At 36.7% G+C, this 26,546-nt stretch overlaps 1 protein-coding gene and 1 pseudogene across 3 annotated transcripts in view; both read right to left on the bottom strand.

The window, feature by feature from the left end:
* IBTK (inhibitor of Bruton agammaglobulinemia tyrosine kinase) overlaps positions 1 to 26,546 on the bottom strand; it is a 120,446-nt gene that overhangs the window by 45,703 nt on the left and 48,197 nt on the right. For all 3 annotated transcript variants that reach the window (XM_006873272.1, XM_006873274.1, XM_006873273.1), the window contains 5 exons: positions 18,243 to 18,344; positions 16,865 to 16,982; positions 10,588 to 10,648; positions 8,718 to 8,839; positions 3,668 to 3,780 (listed from right to left, as the gene is read on the bottom strand). In XM_006873272.1, the coding sequence (XP_006873334.1) occupies positions 3,668 to 3,780; positions 8,718 to 8,839; positions 10,588 to 10,648; positions 16,865 to 16,982; positions 18,243 to 18,344 (516 nt within the window). The remainder of the gene's footprint in view (positions 1 to 3,667; positions 3,781 to 8,717; positions 8,840 to 10,587; positions 10,649 to 16,864; positions 16,983 to 18,242; positions 18,345 to 26,546) is intronic.
* On the bottom strand, positions 12,079 to 16,121 carry LOC102837773 (annotated as a pseudogene).

The following is a 26,546-nucleotide window of genomic DNA, read 5'->3' as shown; positions in this document are numbered from 1 at the left end:
TAAGGTATTTCCATTTCCAGCTTTTTCAGGAAGTGCTAGACCATTTTCCATAGTAGTGGTGGTAACATTTTATAATCCCACCATCTCACTGCACCAAATCTTAATAGTTCAAGTTAAGTGAAGGGAGAAATCAGTTTAAATAAAAAATTCAAATGGAAGTTTTAAAACAGTTGAAAACTTTAATATTAAAGTCACCAATCATGTAATGACGCTGAGGAAAATACTTCTTTTGGATCTGTTTTAAGAAGTCATTGAGAGATTTTATAAAAAATAAAGCTTCATAAAAGATAAAGCTATTGTTGTTGCTGTTGCTAAATGCCAATGAGGCAGTTCTGACTTAAAATGACCCTGTACAGGGTTTCTGAGAGCTAGTGGGTTTGAACTGCAGACCTTGTGGTTACTAGTCCAATGCTTATACTACAGCGTCACACTCAAATTACTTAGTTTAAGACTCAGATAAAGGTACAAACATTATTAAATCCTATACCCTTCCCTCTCTTTTCCCATTTCCCTCCTTGTACAGAGATTCTCTGCACCTATGTGTGTGTGTGTGTGTGTGTGTGGTGGGGGGAGGAAGCACTGTGGGTCTTTCTGCTTCTCATCTTGTCATCTAAGGAGATGAGGAAGCCAGTCATGCCTGTTTGAGGGTTTTTTTCCTGAATAAAATCCTTGTATTCAATGAGAGCTATTTTCAGTTAGAATCTAAATGAGGCACAACTAAACACATGATATGTTTATACAATTGACTTAAGAATAAATAAACATTACCTCTTATACATTCAAATAAATGTCCACTTTAAAGTAAATCAGCTTCATAAGCTATATGCTTTTTATTGTCATTAAAATACAGTTTAGAAATAACATTCAAACAACATTTCCCCCCACAATCTTTTGAATACTTTTTAAGAGAGGCAAATTTTAAATCTGAGAGATGTAACACTCGAATGCTCCTACAAGTCAGTTAGAAATAAACCTAGCAAATAAAGATTATTTAAAGTGGTCAACAATTAATTTTGGTCAAAAGTTTCACAGAACTTTTTTTTTTGGTCTAACTTTACTTTAGGATCAGCACAAACGGTAAGCCTTCACAGGAATCTTTGATGAAATTTATACCTATGCTCAAGTTTTCCTCCAGAACAGGTATACGAGATTTTCAATTAAACTCATTAATCATTATTCACATTGGCCACAGAGTGGTAAAGAAGGCAGAATATGGAACTAAATCAAGAGAAAATTCTACTTCTATCTGTTACTACCTCAAATTACTTAGGTTTTCTGAGCACGTTTCCCCATGTTTAAAGGGACTTTGGGAGTCCTGATCTGGCGATATAGGAATAAACACTAGACTGCAAGATCAGTTTGAACCACAAGGTCAGTGGTTCAAAGTCACCAGTCGCTCCTCAAAACCCTATTGTTGTTGTTATGTGCTGTGGAGTCAATTCCGACTCATAGTGACCCTGTACAGGGTTTCTAAGGCTGTAAATCTTTACGGGAGCAGAAAGCCTCATCTTTCTCCTGCAGAACAGCTGGTAGTTTCGAACTACTGACCTTGCTGTTTACAGCCCGATTCATAACCACTATGCTACCAAAACCCTATAAAGGGTAGGAAATAACTTGACAGCACTAAACAACAAAGAAGGGACAGTTTCACTCAGCTCTGGAAGTCTAGGATTCTAACATATGACTGCTGCTTCCATAGACTTTTTAGGTAATAATCAATAGTTTCATATCTATCCATCTATCACGTCTGCTTCTAAGGATTAGAGATAATTCATTCAACACAAAGAACATAAAATCATAGCATTTCAAATTTGGAACGTGTCTTAAGACATGTCGTTTCCATTTCCCTGTAAATCAGTGCTTAATAAATCAATGTAGATCATATTACCTATTATTTAAATATCTTTTGTGTTAGCCTTGATATTATTTATTCTTCTAAATTTAATCTAACATGCCAAGTATCTCATTTGCAGTATTCTTTTACTCATACAAAGATATTCTCTTTGCACTAAATAACAACTAATTTTTTCAGAGACACAAAACAATGTGCACTTCTGTTTTCAACCTCTTATATAAAGCTGCTCCTGAGTAGAAATTGCACCATATTGCCTCACTACTATAGAGACACTTCCCATTTCAAAAAGTCATAATTAGTGTCATTATTTTAAAGGCACATGCCATGTTCTGTCTAAAGAAACTGTTAAAATTTTAGATGGTTTAACCTGACTCTAATCAGATAAATCTAGAATATACGATAGCTCATAAAATAAACAGCTTGAACTTTTAAAATCCAAAACAAAACAAAAAGGGTGGTAGGCTATTTTAGTTAAAAGAGACTAAAGAGGTCTTCATAACCAAAGGTGATGTAAATCTTGATTGGAATCTAGTTTTTTTGTGTTTTATTTTTAAATGTTAAAACCAACAAGCTATAAAAATGTTTTTTGGAAGATTAGGAAAATCTAGAAATGGACTATAATACTACATAATATTAATGGAATATCTTAAGTGGGACAATATTGTGGCTGTATAGTACACCCTTTTTCTTACAAGATGCATATTATTTTAGGGTAGAATACTGTTATGTCTAAAACATTTTCAAACGAATCCGTAAAAAAGTCTTATGTAAACAGTAATATCTGAGTATGCATATATTTGCAAGGAGTCCTGGTGTGGCGCTGTGGGTTAATGCACTGGACTGCAAAGTTGGTTTGAATCACAAGGTGGAGGTTCAAGCTCACCACCAACTCCTCAGAAACCCTATACAGGGTCCCTATGGGTAGGGAGTGACTCAATGGCACCGAACAACAACATATATTTTCATGTTGTCAGTGAGAGTACATAAGAGAAACTTGGGAGGAAAAACAAATGTGGTAAGATGTCATTAACCAATAAATAAACCTGACTCATAGATATACAGATATTCACAGTATTCTTCCAACTTTTGATTAAGTTAAAGCTTTGTAACTAAAAAATTGGAAAATATTTTTTTAAAGATTATGTACTTTTTGCTTTCAAACAAGCGCCCATAATGCCTTAACATAAAATGTGTTCCAATCTATTACTAGATTTGAGTTCTTTAAGAGCATGAAGGACAACTTCTTTGGCATTTCACCAGGAGTACTGAATTGAATTGAATGCTTTATAGTAACAGTCTCTATCTTGATTTGTCTACCAAAAACCCTCTATGTTACCAGACAAAGTGGTCTTTCTAGTAACAAACCTTATCCAGTCATATTGTGCTTTAAAAATTCATTAACAGTCACCCATCTGACCCTCGTCTCCAACCATCTTCCATTTGCACATATTCTACATGATTGATTCATGCTAAACTACACACAGAAAAAATGTGTAGTTCTTTGGTAAGTATGTCTACCTGCCTCCTTTACTTGGTTAACTTTTCTTTATTCTTCAAGATCTAGTTCAGGAATCACTTTGTTCCAAGAGGTTTTTCTGGATTTCTTTTTTTGAACCCCTACAGCCAACTTAAGAGTAGTTATCTAGTTATCGCATCACAGTATAATTTTCTGCAACCTCCTTAAGAAAAGGGCATAGCCCCATCCAATGACACATAATAGAATAGTAGAATAGAATTTAATGTATTTTAAAAAGATAATACAGACTTAAAATATTAGAACTGTAAACATATGCTAAAACACTTCCCACTAACCTGTGGCTGGTGGACTCTGAATAACATCTGAAAGGTTATAGCCTCCAGAACTATCTGAACGCTTACGTGGCTTCTTTTTCGCTTTTGTTTTTGCCTTCTTGAACATCGTTTCCCTTGGAAAAAGTAAACAAAAAAGTTATTTTATAAAAATACATTAGGCTAGAGAATAAACAGCAGAAGAACTATGCATTTGTCAAGCACAATATAGCATTTTGGTTACAAAAAACACACAAGGATATACAGAGTCTGTTACTGTTGCCGTTAAGTGTTGTCAAGTTGGTTTTGACTCATAACAACCCTGGATAGAGGTTCTGAGGAGCAGCTGACTGAATTTGAATCCATGACCTTGTGGTTCAAACCAAGCTTTCTGTTTGGTGCTTAATCTTACAATGCCACACCAGGACGTCGACTAACAATTACTAGAAGACTCTGTATATTATTATTATTAACACAGTAGCATAGTGGTTACAAATCAGGCTGCAAACCTTAAGGCTAGCTGTTCGAAACTACCAGCTGCTCCTTGGGAGAAAGATGAGGCTTTCTGCTCCGCTAGAAATTTACAGCCTCGGAAACCCTGTACAGGGTCGCTATGGGTCGGAACCGACTTGACGGCACTTAACAACAACAACTAGTTAGAATTAAATATGTACTATGTGGTTCTGTGAAATTATTTAATTTCACTGGGCCTCAGTGTGATATTACGAATCGGGCTACTAACCTCAAGGTCAACAGTTGGGAACTACCAGCTGTTCTGTGGGAGAAAGATGAGGCTTTCTGCTCTTGTAAAGATTTACAGCCTCGGACACTAGGGTCACTAGTCAGAACCGACTCCACAGTACTTAACAACAACAACAACAGTGTGATACTATTTACTTGTTCTAAGCTAACATTTCTGTGAGAAGTAAAAGCTAAACAGTATATAGGAAACTATTTTGAAAAGTAAAATACTACATACATTCATAACATTTAGGACAAGATAAAACTATGATCTTGAACTAGAAATATTTGGCAATTACTTTTTAAATAATTTCAGAGACTGGTACTATTACTATGGGAAGGAAAGATAAAATAAATATCTGTAACATCCACAAACATTTTACCTAAAATTATACATGTCACATGTTTCATCTACAATTACATAGCTAAACTGTGATTACTATTACTTTGTAGAAATAATATGCAATATTTGTATTATTAATCTACAGGTCCTCTGGATGGTGCAAACCAGTAACACACTCAACAGCTAATCAAAAAATGGAGTTCAAAACCAATCGAAGCACCTCAGAATAAAATCCTGGCAATTTACTACCAAAAAAAAAAAAAAAATCAACCATTGAAAACCTTGTGGGACATAATGATAATGTGACACACATGAGGTCACCAAGAACTGGAAATGTGACAGCAATGGGCATGTATAGTAACATAATGATTTCCAAAACAATATGTCATGAATGTGTATAAATCAGGTATCTATAAACCTCAAGTACCCTAAATGGCACTAAAATTAAAAGGATTTTAAAAATTAACATCTCTAGAACCCAAGAAACAATCTGTGAGTGAACAACAAAATGGATTATACCATAAATTAATTAAATATCTAAAGATTTCACATGTTGTTATGTGTTGTCGAGTCATTTCCAACTCATAGCTACGCTGTATAGGGCTTTTGAGGAGTGGCTGGTAAGTTTGAACTGCCAGTCTTGCAGTTCAAGTCAACCTTGAGGTCAAGTGCTTATCCTATGGTACCATACCAGGATTCCAAAGAGCTCACATAATACTCTGCAAAAATTGCATTTACCAAGCAGAAGAAACGTCACTTCAATCAGCTGGCAAGTGAGCCAAAAACAATCATTGGAAATTCTGTATGAGGTTCATCAAATGGTCACCAATGCTACAAAGATATAACTGAGAACATGGAATGTTTTATTGGAGGACCCACAAATGTCAATCAATGTAGGTCATGACTCTTTAGAGAGGAAATTTTTCTTCAGAATAGCACTGAGGAAAGGACCAGAGGCTCATCGTAAAACTTTTTTTTAACAATGCTCTTTTCCAAGTTCAACAATTCACTCTGGCCTTCGTAAGTCTGGTGCCATCAATTCTTAAGCTATCCAGAACTGTTTTAGCCCTTTCTGTTCCACATCAGTTACTACTTGGTAATTACTTTCCAACTACCGAAATGATTAGACTCTTGGTGTGGCTCTGTAGGATAAGCACTGGACTTTAAACCAAAAGGTCAGTGGTCCAAACCCACCAGTTGTTCCTCGGAAACCCTGTAAAGGGTCACTATGAGTTGGAATTGACTCAACAGTAACAACCGCCAAACAATTAACTTTTCCTAATTGCTGTTTTCCGTTTTCCTTTACTCTCTGTTTTAGAACAGTATGCCTTCTTATCCCTTATTACAAACTTGGTGAAGTAATATAAATGCACTTATTTAACCCAACATGTTTAATACAAAGGCTACATTATTTTTTAATTTATATTTTAAATTTATTAGAACTTCAAATATTAATTATACATTCACTGTATTATTGCAAGGCTAGAATGAACACAGATACATATTCTCCATGTCAGCTCTCAATTTTTTTCTTTCAATGCCAATGCAAAAGTGTCAAGAGTGTCCAATATTGAGGATTAAAAGAAATAAGGGGGAGGGGGAAGGAGGAGAGAGAGAAAGAAAGAAACCATCTTGAGAAATACATGGTATTGGAACTATCCAGTAAAGAATTCAAAAGGCATCTACTCTACATTTATAGACAAATGGTATTAGAACTTCTATATGGAGAGAAATCAGTATCATGACACAACATACAATTTTAAAATTAGGAACATAAAGGTAAATATGAGTAATCAAAAAGAAAATTAATAATCCTATTACCCACAGTAAACAACAAAACCAAAAATACCCAGTGAATACAAAATCAACACAAAAAAAAGGAAATGAAAAGACAATTCATAAACAAAAAGAATTCAGCAGAGAATTTAACAGAAGAAATCATCAAGAGTTGCAAAAAAAAACCCTCAAAAACAACAACATAACAAAAGGACAACAAGAAATTTCTATCAATAACAACACTTAAATGTAAACAGTCATGAGGCAGAGAGTAGCAGAATGTTATTAAAAAAAACATGACCTAGCATCAATATGTTACCTATATGAAATACATTTTAAACACAAAGATATAAATAGGCTAAAAATCAAAGTATGAAAAATACATATATCAAGCAAACCCCCAAACCAAACCAAACCCACTGCCATTAAGTCAATTCTGATTCATGGTAACACTATAGGACCATGAATAGGGTTTCTAAGAACTTTAAATCTTTATGGGAACAGCCTGCCTCATTTTTCTCCTGCTGGTGGGCTTATCAACCTTGCATTTATCAACCCAACATGCAACCTACACCACCAGTAAGGCTCCTTATCAAGCTAACAAAAAAGAAAAGGAGTACTAATCTCTGACAAAATGAATTTCAAATCAAACTCCATCATCACAGACAAGGGCACTTTATAATGATTAAGAAGGTAATCCACCAAAAAGGCAAGACAATAAATATTTCTGCATGAATGACAGAGCTCCAAAATACATATTATGGTGGAGTGAATTATTCATTATTTCTTCTAGCCATAATCTTTGTAAATAACCTATGCAAAAACCTAGGTAAGAAAAGGTTGAGGAAGATACTGATATATGATTCATATATCATATATATCCTGTTATAAGTGATTGTTAACAGGACTAATTGTGATTCATCAGTTTTGCCAGCCTGTTGGTATAAAATTAGCCATCTCAGAAGCAGAGTGGAGAATCTCACTACCATGAAAGAAGAAGAGCCAGGAGTGGAGCATGTCCTTTGGACCCAGAATCCCTGTGCACAATGAACCTCCTCGACCCAGGCACAGAAAGCTGTGCCACCAGAGTAATGATAGAGGAGCAGCAGCAGTAGAACCAAATGCAAGAGCAGTGGGCTTCCCAGGTCACCAAGGAAGTAAGGTTGAGTGGCTGGGCAAGTGGCTTACTTGCAGAGTGGGATGTCTCCAGGAACCCAGTTGAGGAAAAGAGAGTCAACTGCCTTCAGGATGAGGCTTATGGTGGAGTGGTGAGCCCTGTGGGCATTTATCAGAAGCCCTAAAAGAACTCTGTAACATTACTGGAACAGGGCAGAGATCATGTCATCTCAAGATTCCCTTGAGACTATGGATCATTTGAAATAACACAGCTCAAAAAGGCAATGTTTATATCCTACTTCAGTGAGCAGTGACTGAGGTCTTAAAAGCTCACAAAAATGGAGAGCTAAATTACAACTATTGGAACAAAGAAGAGTGAAATAAAACAAAGACACAAAGAAACAATTATCCAAAGGACTACTGGACCACATGAACTACAGCCACCACGAACTTGAGACCAGAACTAGATGGTACCTAGCAACCGGGCACCTGACCTCTCTGACCAGATCACAATAGAAAGTGCTCACGAAAGTGGGATGACAAACTCAAAATCATAAAAAAAGGCCAGACTTAGTGGTCTGATAGAGACTGGTAGAACCCCAGACACTATGGCCCTTAGACATCATTCGGACTTCGAACTAAAGCCACTTCTGGAGAATACCTTTCAGCCACAAAGACAGTCCAATAAAGTAAATAGTAATACTCAGGAGGTACACAAGACCAAAAGGGTAGTATTTGCCCAAAAGCAAAGTTAAGAAAGCAGGAAAGGGTGGGAAAACTGGGCAAACAAAAATAAGGAACCAAGGTATAAATATGGAGAATGCTAACACAATATGGGATTTGTAACCAATTTCATGGAACAATTTGTGTATAAATTGCTGAAAGTGAAACTAATTTGCTCTGTATACTGCCACCATGCTATTGTTGCTGTTGTTATGATGTTGTTAAGTGTCGAGTTGGTTCCAACTCATAGCAACGCTGTCTATGTAGGGTTTCCTTTCCAAGGAGCCACTGGTGAGTTTGAATGATCAAGCTGTGGTTCAACTGACTTTGCAGTCCAGTACTTTAATTTTTTTCAAAGAAGAAAATAGAGCTTACAAATAACTTTGTTCCATAGTTATATCTTCTTTCAAAAAGGTCTCTCCATCTTCTACTTCTAAATTGCTAATATCTGGTCCACCTTGATATGGTGTAATAACCCTTCTATCCATTGCTGGAATCTATAGAAGGAAAAAAAAGTATCACTTTTTAAGCACAAAATTTATAGGTTTTTTTTGTTGTTGCTGTTGTTTTTAACAAATAGGTATAATATCCTATTTGTTTTACTATTCTGTGACATAACTAGCAAAATCTAGAATGTCTAATAATTTCCTAAAAAGTATGTGCCAATTAGATACATTAAACAAGTTTATAGATAAAAAAAGTGAGAGGAAAAAGCACAAACATACTTGTAAACAAATTGTGAAATCAAGATTTAAGCATTTCTAAGGGATCATCTGAATCCATGTCTTTGCACTATGCTAATCCTTGGTAAATGATGAAAGAATCTTTCTGAAGCTTTCAATGACTTTTATTTACAAGAAATTAAAATGAATATTAATTTCATCATTAAATATCTTTTATTTCAATCATCATGTATTTCTGTAGGATCTGCAAAGAAATTTTATGTTCTCATTTGAAAAGAACATAATGCATTATAATTCATTATGAAATTATTCCATTGGTCAGTATGACGTAATATACTCCTTTAGTAATATTAGGGTGAGTCAAAAATCATTCATACTCCGGTTATATGTTGTCCACATCTAAGGCTGATGACAACAATGAGCATGCAGATGAAATGATTTTGTCGAATAGATGAGCAACAGTGGATTATGTGGCAAATCATCTGCAAATGAACCACGGCTCTCCTATGAAATAATTCACGACAGACATGGGTTTTGAACAGTTTGTATGAGATGGGTATAGAAACAATTCACGAAAAAGCATAAACAGAAGCGTTTGAACATTTGCAAACAAAATTTGTACCAACACTTGAGGAAAGGTTAAGAGTTTCTTAAAAAAAAATTATTGCTAGTGATGGGACATGGATTCATCACTACAAGCCTTAGGTAAATAAATGGCAGCATATGTAATGGAAACATCCTCAATCACCAACCAAGAAAAAGTTTAAAAGTCAACCATCTGCTGGAAAATTGATGCTTACAGTTTTCTGGGATTCTCAAGGGCCAGGGGAGCTCTGGTAGCATAGTGGTTACGAATCAGGCTGCGAACCGCAAGGTCAGCAGTTCGAAACTACCTTATATTCCGCAGGAGAAAGATGAGGCTTTCTGCTCCCCTAAAGATTTACAGTCTCAGAAACCCTGTACAGGGTAGCTGTGAGTCGGAACCAACTCCACAGCACTCAACAAGGGCCAGTATTGGTACACTATCAGGAAAAAAGGTTCAACAATCAACAGTGCTTCCTTACAGTGAGATGCTCACTAAAGAGCAGAAGTCTAAACTTTAAATGCAGAAGACTGCTTTTCAAGTGTCATGTCATTTTGCATGACAATGCACATCCACACACCTTTGCCCACACTGTTGACATTCTGCAAAAACATTGTTTTGAGGTGTTATGGCATCCTCCCTATAGTCCTGATCTTGCTCCAACAGACTTTCACCTGTTTGGTCCCCTGAAAGCAGCCGTTCAATGATGAAAATTCACCTCTGATGAAGAAGTGAATACAGTGGTGCGTTCTTGGCTAGCAGCTTAGTTTAAAACATTTTTTTTTAAATAAGGGACCATGAAAGCTTGCTGACAGATGGACAGAGTGTATTTAAAAGCAAAATTATGTCAAAAAATGATGTATCTGTCTTTCTGTCTTTTCTAAAAGTTGATTAAAATAAATTCTCCAGCCAGAGTACGGATAATTTTTGACTCACCTTCATACTATAGCCAGGCTTCACTGAAAAATATAAACCTTACCATTTTTCGGTAAAACACAGAAAGATCCTTCAACACATCATCACTTAAAACATCAAGAGACCTAAAAAATAGGACAGAAAATGCTATCTTAAGACTCTGTGACTTAATACTTCTCAAATTTTCAAGTATGTAGAAATAGTTCATGTCTATTGAGTAACAAAGTTTTTTTGTGGTTTTTTTTCTTGTGCATACAAAATCAGCTTGAGTGAGTGGGAGAGGGATTAACAAAGGGAGGGTCTTGTTCTCAGTTATGCGAAGACCAAAACAGATTGAACCTTTATCATCTTCCAAAGTTATCCTGTATGTGGCTACCCAGCAAACATGTGAAAAGACAATGGTGGACCATGCAAGAAATTCTTATGGGGCAGGTCTGGATTCCTACCACCATATTCCACTATGCAGAACTTAGTCTCAGGCCCTCACAAAGATGGACTGGGGCAAGGTCTCTAGCTGGGCAGCCATATGAGGGAGCCTTCAAAAAGTCCATGGAAAAACCCCGTATCTCTTCATTCCACTTTCCATGAATTTTTTGGAGTCCCCTCACATGACTTTGCAACATTACTTCTAAGTAGCAAGAGGCTTTGATCTATCAGTCTTTGCCACCAAACCACTTTCCCATTATAGGCTTTAGCCTTAAGAAAATTTGAGTTTAGCTATAAAGGAAATGTGTAGTTAATTACATAAACATTTAATTTACTAAAATGAGTGTTTGCAACTAAAAGTTGCACAGGACTGGTAACCAGGGGGATGTTATGAACCACCCAATATTCCAGTATTCCACTGAGAATGGGGGAGAAGAGACTCAGATAATGTGGTCTCTAGGAATCACAAGTAAAATAAAGTTGCTGTTATATCAACTCTATAGGGTTTCTCTCTTTCAACATGTTAAGCTACCTTTTAGAGATGTCATGTTTAAGTGAAATAAGACAAAAGATTACATAATCTAACTTTATATAGCTTTCCCATACTTAACGTAAATGAGAAATCTACTTTTAAGGATAAGGATACCTTCAAAATTTTACTGGAAATCCCTACACAAGAATGTGTCACACACAACAGCAGCAAACATTTTGTTTTTTAGGATGATGACTCTTAATGTAAGGGCACTCATTTGTCTGTGCTGCTGAAATTACAGCCATGATATTTTATAATGACTAAAGTTGGAGTCAAAATGAACATTATTCAGATGACTTTTAGTTAGACCTCCTTTAAGGATGTCCACCAGAAAATAATGTATAATGCCATTTATTATAAGGACTGTGTTTGGTAAGGGGAAGGGTCAGTGAAAAAGAGGAAGAACCCCAGTAAGATGGATTGGCAAAGTGGCAGCATCAATGGGTTCAAGCGTGGCAACAATTGTGAGGCTGGCCCAGGATCAGGCAGTCTTTCGTTCTGTTGTGCATAGGGTCACTATGATTCGGTACTGCCTTGATGGCACCTAACAACATTATAAAGACAAAAGAAAGGCAAGAAATAAAAAAGAAACATGCTTCATGGTCTTTCATTCTTGTCATCAATTAGGACACATAAGGCTGCATCCTTCCCTATAATCTGGTATCTCCTATAACCAGAACTTTCTCTTTGTTGTTCATTCTGTCCAGTGAGACTGTTGCTATTATCAGCATCCACTGGTTCTGTTTTAACTCTTATTCCTTCTTCTGAATGTGGAGATCATCCAGCAAAGAAGCCAAGCAATACTGAATCATCTCAATGACTCGTTCCAGGTGCTTTTGAACTCTCTCGGCTGTTTCAAGACGTTGACGTTTCTGCACTTTCATCATTACCCTCAAAGTCTCTCTTGCTTGGTGAGGTTGGTATTCATTTATACGATGATGTATATGGACAAAAAGCAGCTTAAGATCCTCTAGCTTTTCTTCTTGCTTTATACTCCCAGAACTCCTTATCAAGATATCTAAGAGGTCTAAAAAAATTTGTTTAAGGATAGACATTGAGTTTTCTCAGTTCTTTCTTATGATAAAACTGCATAGGATGACGTCGTTCAATGCCCTGATTTTCCAAAGGGCAAATGATGAGATCATTGCATTACAAGTGGTTGCCAAACATCATATAACTATTTTTTATTGGAGATGGAGGCTTGGGAGCCAGGCCTTCCTGAATATTTTCATTCATATATTACTTAATGTACTGCATTGGAGGCGGTGGAAGTGCACTGACTTCTGTGGTTCACCCATTGTTGAAGGTCAGGAACATCACCTTTAGGTTTACACTGGCCAACAAAGCTATTTTTGAAGCATTACATATACCAATTGCTATAAATTCTTTTTAGAAGTAGGTGTAGTTATATATATTTCAAAAAACAAACAAATTAAGAGAAACAGCAAAAATAAAACTCAAGCACCTAATACATACACAAAGAATCTTTTGAACAAAATAAGTATTCATTTTCTAACCTTCATTTTTCACAAAAAACAATAATTAACAATAAGGCAAATATTATATAGATAGAACAATGGCCTAAAAGTGAGGATACCTAAATTCTACCTCGGATTAGCATTCCTATCAACTACCTATAGGACTGGAAGCAACTCATTTTACCTCTATGGTCCTCAGTATCTGTACATGTGAAAGGAGGTTTGGATTATATTAGTTGTATGAAGGGGCGTCAAAAAGTTCATGGGCAAATTCCATTATCTTTTAATTTCATTTTTCCACGAACTTTTTTAAGCCCCATCATATTCAAGCTAGATTTCATGAACTCTCAATCCAAAGAGGTAATTAAAGGCATCAATGAAAATTGGAATCAAAGTTTACATGAGGCTTAACTGAATCAATCTATGTAACACTTTTAAAGCACTGGCAAGCACATGGTATGCAACAAATATAAAGAATCATTGCTATTAAAATAAAATACAGAAATAACTGGTATTAAATTGCAAACTGACATTAAGAACTCTACATTTCTGTGGCCACAGCCCCATTTTCTTGCATTTAGCTTTACAGTGGGAACATGTGATAAAATTTTGAGCTTTTGTTAAAAAAAAACATTTTAAAAATTTAATTCATAGCTAAAAATGTTTGAAAATGGGACTAAGCTTCCAAGTTCCCTCTAATTCTAAAATGTCTATCACTCCTAAATCATTTTAAAAATCCACTGCCCAGAGACCTATTCCCATCAAGAAATAAGAGCCAGGAGTGGTGTGCATCCTTTGGACCCGAAGTCCCTGCACTGTGAAGCTCTTGGATTGATGCCGAGATACAGGGAGGTTTCCAAGGACCTTTCTCCAGAGCTAACATAGAGAAAGTCTTCTCCAAGTGTCAGTACTCTGAATTTGGATTTCTAGCCTCCTAATTGTGAGAGAATAAATTTCAGTTTAACGTTGAAAGGCATATCCACATGTGGTATTTCTGTTAATATTAGTACTAGATAACTAAGACAGGTATTGGTACCAGAAGAGTGGGGTGCTGCTCTAACAGATACCTAAAATGTGGACGGGGTTATGGAATTATAGCTAATGAGTAGATGCTGGAAGAATACTAAGGTGCCTCATAATAAAAGCCTAAATTGTCTTTAAGTGACTGGTGAAATTAATGGATGTCAAAAGCAATTCTGATGAGGACTCAGAAGGAAGTGAGGAGAGCTGTAACACCAGAGATGGCACATAGGGTGTGAATCAGTGACAGAAACTGCAACAGCAGAAACAGGAGATCAACACAAGTCAATCCAGGAGCTGACCCACGCAGCTAGAGAGCTGAGCACCTTCAGGTCAAGCCTTACTGGTGGAATGGGGTGCTTTTTGGCACTTCTCAGCAGAGCTAAAGAGCTTTGTAACACATGCCCAAACAAATTAGACACCAGGATGACCTCTTCTAGAGATCAAGGAACCAGGAAGCAGAAGCTGTAGAGACAAGGAGCATGGGAAGCAGAGATGCCTCAGTCACAAAAGGCAGAGCCATGTCTGCTAGAATTTCAAAGGGTTGTTGTTCGTAAGTGCCATCAAGTCAGTTCCAAGTCATAGCAACACTGTATAGGTTTCCAAGGAGCGGCTGGTAAGTTTGAACTGCCAACCTCACTACTCAATGAACTTGTAGTCCAATGCTTATCCTCCACTAAGGGTGGAGCCACAGTGTGGTAAGTTTCAAGGAGTCTGATTTTCAACAACTGATTTCCAGAGTGTGGAGCTGCTATTAAGATGGGGCCTCTTTCCAACTAGAAGGGAGAGTAGGGACTCACAGTAGGGTCACCACTCAGATGGCCTAGGACAATGGGGCCTGCCCAAAGCCAAGGGCACAGAGTTGCCTTTCCAGTGGGCCTAGAAGGCAGAGCTCAGGGTTGAGGGGTGTCTACCCAGAATCCAAGTACATGGCCAACACTGAGTTTGGAGGGAAGGATCACTACCTAGATAGTCTGAGATCAGAAGATCTAAAAGCTAATGTAAATTGTTCTGTTGGACTTTTAATTTGCATGGTGCTCCTCATCCCTTCTTTCAGTCTAACTGCTCCCATTTGTAACGGAAATGCTGACCTTTTGCCTGTACTAACATTGTAAGGAAGCAGATGACTTGTATTTTCAGAGTCCCTGTGAGGTGCTGTAGGATAAGCACTGGATTACTAACCACCCAGTGCTTAGCCCACAGTGTCACACTCGGACGCCTAAATTATTAGTCATCACCAAATTCTTTTCATCCAGGTAAACAATATGACAAGGAATATTAATTTATAAAATAGAACCTACATATGTGTTTTTATCTAAAATGTATCATGTAAAAAATAAGGATCATTTCATTACAAATTGATTTCTGTGTAAAAACTATTAACACATTTATCAGCTTGCTACAAACGGGTGGTGGTTGGTGGTTATGTGCTGTGGAGTCTGTTCTGACTCACAGCAACCCTGTACAAGGTTTCCGAGGCTGTAAATCTTTACGGGAGCAGAAAGCCTCATCTTTCTCCTGCGGAACAACTGGAAGGTCAGCCCTATTCACAACCACTATGCTACCAGAGCTCCTTTGCTACAAACTAGATCAATTAAATATTTTAGGTCTTTTACTGCAGCCTAAATTTGATCAAAGAATTAATATATGGCATAGGAAATGTCTTAGAGAATAAATACAAAGAAATATCAACCAGTAGCAAATTTTCTGCATGCTTATATAAAAGGTAAGGAGTTCTGGCAGCGTAGTGGTTACAAATCGGGCTGCTAATCTCATGGTCAGCAGTTCGAAACTACCAGCTGTTCCACGGGAGAAAGATGAGGCTTTCTGCTCCCATAAAGATTTGCAGCCTCGGAAACCCTGAGCAGGGTCACTATGAGTCAGAACCGACTCCACGGTACTTAACAACAACAAATAAAAGGTAGTAAGTATTAGCTTATATAGTATCACTGATATTTTCTAAAAATAAAGGTAACAGTGCAATAGTTATCAACCTACACAAGTACAGAGATATACATACATAAAAAACTGTGATAACACTGTTTCATAATATTTTAATTAGCATATAAGATCCACTGAGGACAAGGATTATGTCCATGTTTTCTGCTGTTGTATACTAGCACTGGAAATGGTATCTGACATATAGAAGGCACTCAAATATTTGTGAAATAATTGAATCCTTCCTTACTTTTTCATCTTTTACATAGCTAGAATTTATCCTTATTTTTTTATGTGTCTTTTATTTGCATTTTATTTTAAGCTTAATTTACTCCTGAGCCTTATGTTCTCGTTTTTTCCGTTTCTTCTGTGCAACCTCCTCTTCTGGTTTAGGAAGAATTTGCTCCTTTTCAGTGAGGATCATCTCAATGTGGCAGGGGGAGCACATGCAGGGGTTGATCTGACCATGACCTCTGTTAGTTAGGTGGTGCATCCTGGGGGCCTTGTTGATCTGGATGTGTTCAATAACCAGAGAATCCACATCTAAATCCTTCAATTCAGCATTGCTCTCTACATTTTTAAGTACGTGCAGCAAAAATTCAGCACTCTTTGTGGGCCACCAAACCAACCTGTGTCCAACCTCACCATTTGGCCTGGGCATGCCTACTAACCACCACCATTATTAACTTTGGAATGGCACACAATGCTTCTGCAAAGTGACATCTTTCAGGTACTTGGGCAGTTTCACAGGTGTTTTTAAAATGACGATTTTGAGCCTTTTTATTTGCATGGTTTTGTGGGGTTTTCTGTGTCAAATGAGTAGCAAACCGGTTTGTGAAATTACCTCGGGCCACTTACGGGAAGAGCCTTATTTATTTTTAAATCACTAACATAGCTACTATTATGTATGTCTGCTTTTGCAAGTCATATGTATACACTCAACCTACCTTGCTTCAAGTAAAGCTGCCATATTCAGTCCCATAAACTGTAAACAAGATAGTTTCAACTGCTGAGCATTGTACATTGCTGCAAATTCCAATAGCATAGCAGCATTTTTAAGGGTTACTGGAAAAGAAGAGATTTGCAGAAATAAAACGAAAAGCACATTACTACTGCAAAAGAGATAAACTTATTCCTAAGGTTTTCAGGTATAGAACATCTGAACATAGTTTCTTGCCAAAAATAACTTGCACTGGGGCAACAATGGAACTCATTTTCCATACCAATATACCAAAGAAATTTTAACTAACTGATTATAAAGGAAAATACAATTAAGTAAGAAGGGGCCTCAAAAAGTTCATGAAAAGTGGATTTTTCCAAGAACTTTTCTGAAGCCTCCTCATACATACAAATAAAAATTCTAAGCAAAAGAAGACAGTACAGCAGGGGTATTATCCAAAATCCGACAGCTGAAAGTCGTTTATACCCATAGTTACCCTACAGAACAGAATAGAACTGGTTCACAGGTTTCCAAGGCTATAAATCTTTATGGAAAATTTTGGTGAGCAGTAAAATGTTTCAGTCAGTGTGCTCTGTTAAAGAGGAATAGTGAGAGAAAAGAGAGCACATTAAAAGACTACTGACTGAGACACAGGAAGGAAGGATAATAGGGACCTCAACTAGGACAGTGGCAGTGAAAATCAAAAAGTGGAGGAAAGGTGGGACCCACATGGTTGAGAATGACTCAGTTTTGACAACTGAATGAATCTGGGTATAAGGAAACAAGTAACAAAAAAAAAAAAAGGAAATTTTGGGTTTTAAAGTGAAGTGTTAAAGAAGACAGCCATGTTAGTGAACAGAGAAGATGCAGATTTTTAAAAGAAGAAAAGATGTTCGGTTCAGGTATTTTAATAGAATGAAGTGTCATAGAGTCAGTTCGCTTCATAGTGATCCTGTATGTGGCTTCCAAGGAGCAGCTGGTAAGTTTGAATCACCAATCCTGTGGTTCAAACTGACCTTGTGATCCTGTGCTTTATAACTAGATTTATATCAATTTATAAATACTTTACAAAGAACAGGAGTAAAATATTTCTGCTCTCAAACTTTCACCCTGTAAGTTTACAAGTAAATTTGACATCAACTTTATTATTCAAGGTTTAATGGTATTTCAATAAATATTCAAAACATATTTCAATTTTTAAATGCACATCTCTGGATAGTAACATTTCCAAAATAGTATGAACTTAAAACAATCACACACAGTTTGGAAATTTTCACCTTTCCAAACAAATGATACATTATTTTACCATAGAATAGAAGTTAGTAAAAATCATAATCCTTGATCAACCTGAAAATGTACTAATACTCTAATTTAGTAATACTCACGTTTCTCTGTTAATGCTACTTCACAAATCTCTTTCAATCGAGTTATGAGAAATTGGTCAGCCACAACAAGAACACTACATATAAAATCCACATTTTGAGATTCTAAATATAAAATCAGAAAGAACTATCACTGTCATTTCATAAACATTACACTTATGCAGGAAAAAACTCAGCAATTAAGACATTAGAAAATAGAGAATTGTGGTGCTTATTTTCTAAATGTCAGGTAAAATATATATATACCGGTTCACATCAGGACCACAAACTGGAGTTGACAACTTTGCAGTTTACAATCTTCCATGCTGTTATGGCAATCACTTCTCAAAGCAATGAATACATGAGCAAGTAAAATCTCAGCATCAAACTTAAAAAGTATGCATGTGTATGTGGAAAATAATGCTCTTGGATTTTTAAAAGTTTAAAACAAAGTTTCTCATATCAGAGTACTTTTCCGACTCATAGCGACCCTGTATAAGGTTTCTGCGGATGGTGGGTTTGAAACGCCCATCTTGCTGTTCAAACTGGCCTTGTGGTCCAGTGCATTATCCTGCAGTGCCACACTAGTTTTTCTTTGTTGTTGTTAAGTGCTGTCAAGTTGGTGCCTACCCATAGCAATGCTGTATAGGGTTTTCTAGGAGTGGCTGGTGATCTTGAACCACCAACCTTGCAGATCATACCTACTTGCAGTCCAGAGCATTAACGCACAGCACCACACCAGGACTCCTTAAGTTTTTCTTTAGGGGTTCCTTAAATTGAAATAACTTTCTTGGTCTTAAGTACTAATAAAAGCTTTAGATAGTGCCCCTGACCCACTGTCAAAGTAGCAGCATAATTAGAAAAATATGAATAGAAGGGAAAGGAGAAAAAGGAGTCAAAAATAAGAAAACAAAAAGAAAAATACTTAAATAGAAAATGTTATCAAGAATGATAAAGAGGTAGAATCATTAGAGATGGGAGAATAAAGACCTCCAAAAATTTCTACAGAAACAGCGATGAGGACACTGGCAAAAACTGTCAAAATCAACTTCTTAAACTGCTGAGGGAAATAACCAAAGGCTTGCACCAATCTGGGTAGTGTTTATTTAAGAAAAACTGAATAATTCTTTGTAAGAACAGTGACATTTGGGACGTTGCAGCTTTCCTATTCTTAGTCCTCTCACTAAGCTCCATTGCTGTTGTTGTTAAGCGCCATAGCAACCAACCAACCGTCTCACAGTCCTGGCAGAAACGGGCAGCCTAGCAGCCCACTGGGGAGTCAATGTAGGATAAACACTGTATTGTTAACTACAAGGTCAGTGGTTCAAAACTACACACCAGCCACTCCTCAAAACCCCTATACAGGGTTCACTATGAGTCTGAACTGAGTTGACTGCACTCAACAATGCAGATCAGAGACAACTGATCTGGAGTTCGCAAAAAGTATTGTCATCAGAGAATTATCATTATTTAACCTGTTTGGAAATCACCTAAAAATACCCCATTTATAGGGCTTGCATTTATTTACCTTACTTAAGCATTTATTAAAAATATACGCAAGAGTTGCTTAATATCTGAGATACTAAGCTGACCAAAATACTAAAAAAAAATACGACACAATACACTCATAGGGGATTTTAAAAAGTTGCACTTTACTCTAGGGAATAAGCACACATACATGAGTAGGGCTATGAATATGCAAAGGGATATATGCATGCCCAGGAAAGACTTGAGAAGTAGGCTCTCACCACTGGCTGACTGTAGGGTGCTGCACAAATTAAAAATACAAGCTAAGGCAGACATGGGTAACTACAAGGAGGAAGCAGGACAACTGTTGTTGCATGGAAGGGGTTGAAATCATTGCGATGAAACAAAGCGTATGGTTTGTTGAATGTAAAACTGATGATCGTCTCTGTAAACATTCACTCAATTCACAATTGAAAAAACAAAACTAAGGTAGTGTTGTAATTCGCCTGTCAAAACATTGAAATCATGCTCCAACCTGCACACAGTACGTCTTCACAAGCACTAGGATATTAATTCTGGGAATTTTAGAACATCTCTAATTATTAACTAGTCATCTAGCCAACCAAGCTGAGACGTCAGTGACCACACATGGCAGAGAATACCGATTTTACATAATTATTCAGAAAAGTCATTAAATAAACAAACTGTTGTGGTTGGTAGGTGACAGCAAGTCAGTCCCTAATAGCGACCTTAGTAGGATGAAACACTGCTTGGTCCAGTGCATCACAATTGTTACTTTTCAGCCCACTGTGTCAATCCATCTTGTCAGGGGTCTTTGTCTTTTCTACCGTCCCTCCATTTTACCAAGCATGATGTCATTCTCCAGGAGCTGATCCCTCCTGATAACATGTCCAAGGGATGAGAGATGAAGTCTCACCATCCTGGCTTCTAAGGAACACTCTGACTGCACAGATCTGTTTGTTCTTCTGGCACTCCAGGGTACTTTTACTCTTCTTCTCCAACATCATAATTCAAATGCATTAATTCTTCCTAATCATTGTCCTTCGTCACTGTCCAACTTTCACATGCTTGGGTCAGGCACACCGTACATTTTTGTTCTTGAAATCTTTAAGAAGTCTTTTGCAACCGATTTTCCTACTGCGATACATCTTTTGATTTCTTTCTCTTTTTTAAAAACTTTTTGTTGTGAATTGACTGAAGGTTTACAGAGCAAACCATCAGTACCATATTCAACAAATTATATACTTCATGTCATTACAAAGATCATAATCTACTCCATGTACCATCAGTTAACAGTATTTACCTCCATTCTCTTTATTTTCCCCCTCTCCCCTACTTCCACCCACCCTGTAACTATCATAGAACATTTCATTTAGCAAGGAAATATATTCTTTACATTTTATAACAGTGGTCTCATGCAATATTTGCTCTATTGCTACTAATTTCACTCAGCATAATGCCCTCCAGGTTCATCCATGTTGTGGGATGTTTTGCAGTATTTCAATATTGTGTAATATTCCATTGTGCAGATGTACCAAAGTTTATCTATCCAGTTTTATAGTGCGGCAATGAACATAAGTATATACATATCTTGTTGAGTCACAATTCTTACTTCTTGAGGATATATACCAAGTAGGGGGATTGCTGGATCATACAGTATTTCTATTTCCAACAACTTTTTGTGAAAGTGCCATACTGTTTTCCACAGTGGCTGCACCATTTTACAGCCCCACTAGCAGCACAGGAGGGTCCCAGTTTCTCCATACCCTCACCAGCATTTGTTTTCTCTTTCCGGGAACTTTGCTGTTAATGCTGGAGTAATATATTTCATTGTTGTTTTGATCTGCATCTCTCTAATGGCTAATTATGAGAATTTCTTTATAGACTTGTTGGCTGCCTGAATGTCTTCTTTGGTGAAGTATCTGTTCATGACCTCTTGCCTATTTTTTAATTGGATTATCTTTCTTCTTGTTCAGGTACTGCTCTGTTGTATAAATTTTGGATAGTCCTTTGTCTGATATGTCGCTGCCAAACATTTTTTCCCAGTGTGTGAGTTCTCTTTTTACTCTTTTGGTGAAATCCTTTGAAGCACATAATTGTCTAATTTTTAGAAGTTCCCAGTCATCTATTTTCTCTTTGGTTTGTATGTTTTCAGTTATGTTTGAAAGTATATTTATGCAATGTATCAAAGTTCCTAAGTTTGTTTCAATTTTTTCCTTGATGATCTGTATAGTTCTAGGTTTTACATTTAGGTCTTTAGTCTACACTGAGTTCATTTTCGTATATGATGTGAAATATGGGTGTTGTTTCATTTTTCTGTTAATGGATTTCCAATTGTGTCAGCAGCATTTGATAAGCAACTATCTCTTCCCCATGCATCTTGGCCCTTTGTCGAAGATCCATTGACCTTAGGTTGATGGATTTACTTCAGGCTTCTCAATTCTGTTCCACTGATCTGTGTGCCTTTTGTTGTACCACAGTATCAGGCTGTTTAGACTACAGTGACAGTGTAATAGGTTTTGAAATAAGGAAATAAGAGACCTCCTACTTTGATCTTCTTTTTAAATAATGCTTTGCTTATCTGGGGTCTTTTTACTTTCCATATAAAGTTAGTGATTAATTTTTCCATTCTTTAAAGAATGATGTTGGGATTCAGATTGGGATAGCATTATATCTATAGATTACTTTGGATAGTGTTGACATTTTCACAATGTTAAACCTTCTTATCCACGAGATGGGTCTTTTTTGTTTTTTTATAGTAGTGCTTTAGTAGTTTACGTTGTATAGGTCTTCTGTTTCTCTGGTAGATTTATTCCCAAGTATTTCATCTTTGGGGCGGCTATTGTAAATGGTGTTGTATTCCCGATTTTCTTTTCAGATCTGTTTATTAGTGTAAAGGAATCCAACTGATTTTTTTAAGTTGATCTTGTACCTCTGCCAGTTGGCCAAATCTATTGATGAGTCCCAATAATTTTCTTGTGGAGTCTTTGGGATTTTCTAAGTATAGAATCATATCGTGTACACAGGGTTTTAAGTCTTCTTTGCTAATTTGGATGCCTTTAATTTCCCTTTCTTGCCTTGTTGTTCTGGCTAAGATTTCCAGCACAATATTGAATAGGAGTAGTAATAAAGGGCATACTTTTCCAGTTCCTGTTCTCAAAATGAATGACTTTAGTTTGTCACTGTTGAGAGTCTTTATATATATGCTCTTTATTTTGTTGAAGAATTTCCCTTCTATTCCTATTTTTTTTTAGTGCTATCAGAAATGAGTGTTGGATTTTATCAAATAACATTTATGCATCAATTGATATGATCATGTATTTTTTTTCCTCTTTTATTTATGTGGTGGATTATGGTGATTGTTTTTCTAAAGTTGAGCCATCCCTGCTTATTGTTGTTGAGTGCCACTGAGTCGGTTCTGACCCATAGAGACCCTGTATAGTGTTTCCAAGGAGCACCTGGTGGGTTTGAACTGCTGCTCGAACTGACCTTGCAGTCCAGCATATTATCCTGCAGTGCCACAGGACTCCTAGTCTGAATCCCACATGGCCATGATGTATTATTTCTTTAATATATTGTTGTACTCTACTTACTAGGCTTTTGTCAACAATTTTCATTATCTATGTTCATGAGGGGTATTCATCTAAAATTTTCTTTCTTTGTCTGTCTTTGTCTGTCTTTGGCATCAGAGTTATGCTTGCTCCATAAAATTAATTTGGGAGTTTTCCATCCTTTTCTCTATTTTAGGAGAGTTTCAGTACAATTGGTGTCAGCTCTTCTATGAATATTTGGTAAAATTCATCAGTAAAGCCTTCTGGTTCTGGACTTTTTTAACTTGAGTTTTTTTAATGACTTGGAACAATTTCTTCTCATTACAAGGCCTGTTCCAGTTTTCTACTTCAGCCTGTGTTCTTTTACATACATCATGTGTTTATAGAAATCTGTTCATTTCTTCTAGATTTTCAATTTTGTTGGAGTATAATTCTTAGTATTCTGCTACTATCCTTTTACTTCCATTGGTTCTGTCATGACATCACCCAAGTCATTTCTTATTCATGTTATTTGTATCTTCTTCTCTTTTGTTAGATTTGCCAGTGGTTTGTCGATTTTATTAATCCTTTCAAAGAACCAACTTCTTATCCTGTTCTTTCAATTGTTTTTCCGTTTTTTATTTTAATTATTTCTGCTCTAACCTTTATTTGTTTTCTTCAAAGGAAGCAGTAGGCTTACTTTGCTGCTCTTTTTCTAATTGTTGGAGGAATTTTCATTCTCATTTTACTCAAGGAATTCTTTTATTTCATTGTTTGATCTATATTATACAGTTTTTAAGAAGCTTTTAAGAAGGGTGTTGTTCAATTTCTTCGTTGGTTTGGTTTTTTTTTGGCTTTTTTTTTTTATTGCCCCTTGATGTTCCTATTACTGATTTCTAATTTTATGGCACTATTTGAGAAGATCAAGGAGCTCTGGTACCATAGTGGTTACAAATCGGGCTGCAAACCGCAAGGTCAGCAGTTCGAAACTACCAGTTGCTCTGCAAGAGAAAGATGAGGCTTTCTGCTCCCATAAAGATTTACAGCCTTGGAAACCCTGTGCAGGGTCGCTATGGGTCAGAACCGACTGGACAGCACTTAACAAAATCTGAGAAGATCAGCTTAGTGGTTACAAACAAATCAAGCTGCTAATCTCACAGTCAGCAGTTCGAAACTACCAGATGAGGCTTTCTGCTCCCACAAAGATTTACAGCCTCAGAAACCCTGTACAGGGTCGCTATGAGTCGGAACTGACTCCACAGCATTTAACAACATCTGAGAAGATCCTTTGTAGTATTTTGATGTTTTTAAATGTATTGAGATTTTCTACGTGGCCTAACATATGGCCTATTCTAGAGAATGTTCCATGTACATTGGAAAAAGAATGTATATTATGCTAGTCGGGTTGAGTGCTCTGTATATGTCTATGAGGTTTAAGTTGGTTGATTATGCTTCTCAGCTCTTCTGTGTCTTTGTTGAGATTCTCTCTAGTTAGTCTGTTCTTCATCAGAAGTGGTGTATTAAGTCTCCTACTGTAATTGTAGAGTTGTCTATTTCTTTCTTCAGTTCTATTGTTATTGTTGTTGATAAGTGTTGTTGATTCAGTTCCAACTCATAGTGACTCTGTACTGTATAGGATTTCCAAGACGCAGCTGATTTAAACCGGCAACCTTGTGGTTTCTAGTCCAATGCTTATCCTATAGCACCACACCAGGATTTCCATTAGAGTTTAATGTATTTTGAGGCTCCTTCATTGGGAGCACAGGTATTTTTATAGTTGTTTCCTCTTGTCCAACTGACCCTTTAATAATGATACAATGTCCTTCTTTATCTCCTAATGCTGGTTTCTGTCTTAAAGTTTATTTTACCAGAGATTAAAATTGCCACTCCTGCTCTTTTTTGATTGCCATTAGCTTGATGTATTTTTTCCATCCTTTGATTTTTAGTCCATTTCTGTATAGGACATGACTTTTGTAATCAGCATATTGAGGGATCCTGTTTTCTTATTCATTCTGCAACTCTCTGTCTCTTGACTAGTACATTTAATTCATTTACATTCAGTTTCATTATAGATAGATATGAGTTGACTGCTGTCATTTTGCTGTGGTTTCATTTGTGTGTGTGATGTTGCTGGTTCCACATAATTTTCTGCATTGAGTTGCTTGTGGGTTTTCTTTTCATTTGCTTCTTTTCTGTTGTGTTAATATCTACTAAATGTTTCTGATTTTCCTCTTTTTTATTTTATATAAAGGTGTATTGATTTTGAGATTATCCTGTAAGTTATTAATTTTCTTCCCTTGAAATCTACTTCGTTTCCTTACCATTTCGAAGTTCTGTATCTACACTATTCCCTCCTTTTGCTTTGTAGTTAACTTCATTATAAAACGATGTCTCTGGTTCCATATATTAAGACTACTAAATTTGTTTTACTTTAAATACTTATATATCTGGATTGAGTTCTGGGTAGTGTTGTCATATATGTTCATCTTGGGTTGTTATCTGCTGTTATTAGTTCTAGTCCTAAGAACCTCCTTTTAATAATTTTTGTAAAGTGGGTCTTGTTATTACAAATCCCTTTAATTCCTATTTATCAGGAAATGTCTTAATTTCACTGTCATATTTCAAAGACAGCTTTGCTGTGTATGCTTTTTGGTTGGCGATCTTTTTGTTTCAGAGTTTTATATATGCTATCCCACTGCCTTCTTACCTGCATAGTTTCTGCTGAGAAATGAGAGCTGAGTCTTCCTGGTTCTCCTTTATCAGTAATTTTTCATTTTTCCCTAGCTGTTCCCAGGATTCTTTCCTTGACTTTGTTACTTTGGTGTTTTCTTTAATGTTTATTTTAAATTATGTGATCATTTACATGGGAGAACATTAGTTTTACATTCATCCTATCATATATCATTTCATTACCATGGTTACAATCCCCTCCATGCATCATCAACTAACCAAAGGGTACACCCTACAAGCCTGCCACCCCACCCCCACCCCCATCGTCAGAACACAGCCCCTCTCCCTCTCTGGGTCTAAAGTCCCCAGCCACTCCATCTCTCCATGTCCTCGTCTCTGCCTCCATCTCTGGCATCACTGCTTCTCGGCTCTTCTCCCAGGGACCTCCACTCCTGGGCTGCAAAGTTAATCACTTCCCTCCTTTTGCTACAAAACATCTACCTTTACATTTTTCACCCTCACAATCAGTCCTGATAACAATTATTCACTATTGTATCACAAGAGACCTATCCGCATCTTCTTTCATCAGCCCCACCCAGACAGATTGGATACTACTCAGTGGAGATTCTACCTTCCTCCA

Source organism: Chrysochloris asiatica, unplaced genomic scaffold (genome assembly GCF_000296735.1).
Source record: "Chrysochloris asiatica unplaced genomic scaffold, ChrAsi1.0 scaffold00233, whole genome shotgun sequence".
Classification (NCBI taxonomy): domain Eukaryota; kingdom Metazoa; phylum Chordata; class Mammalia; order Afrosoricida; family Chrysochloridae; genus Chrysochloris; species Chrysochloris asiatica.
This window is presented reverse-complemented; position numbering and strand designations above follow the sequence as displayed.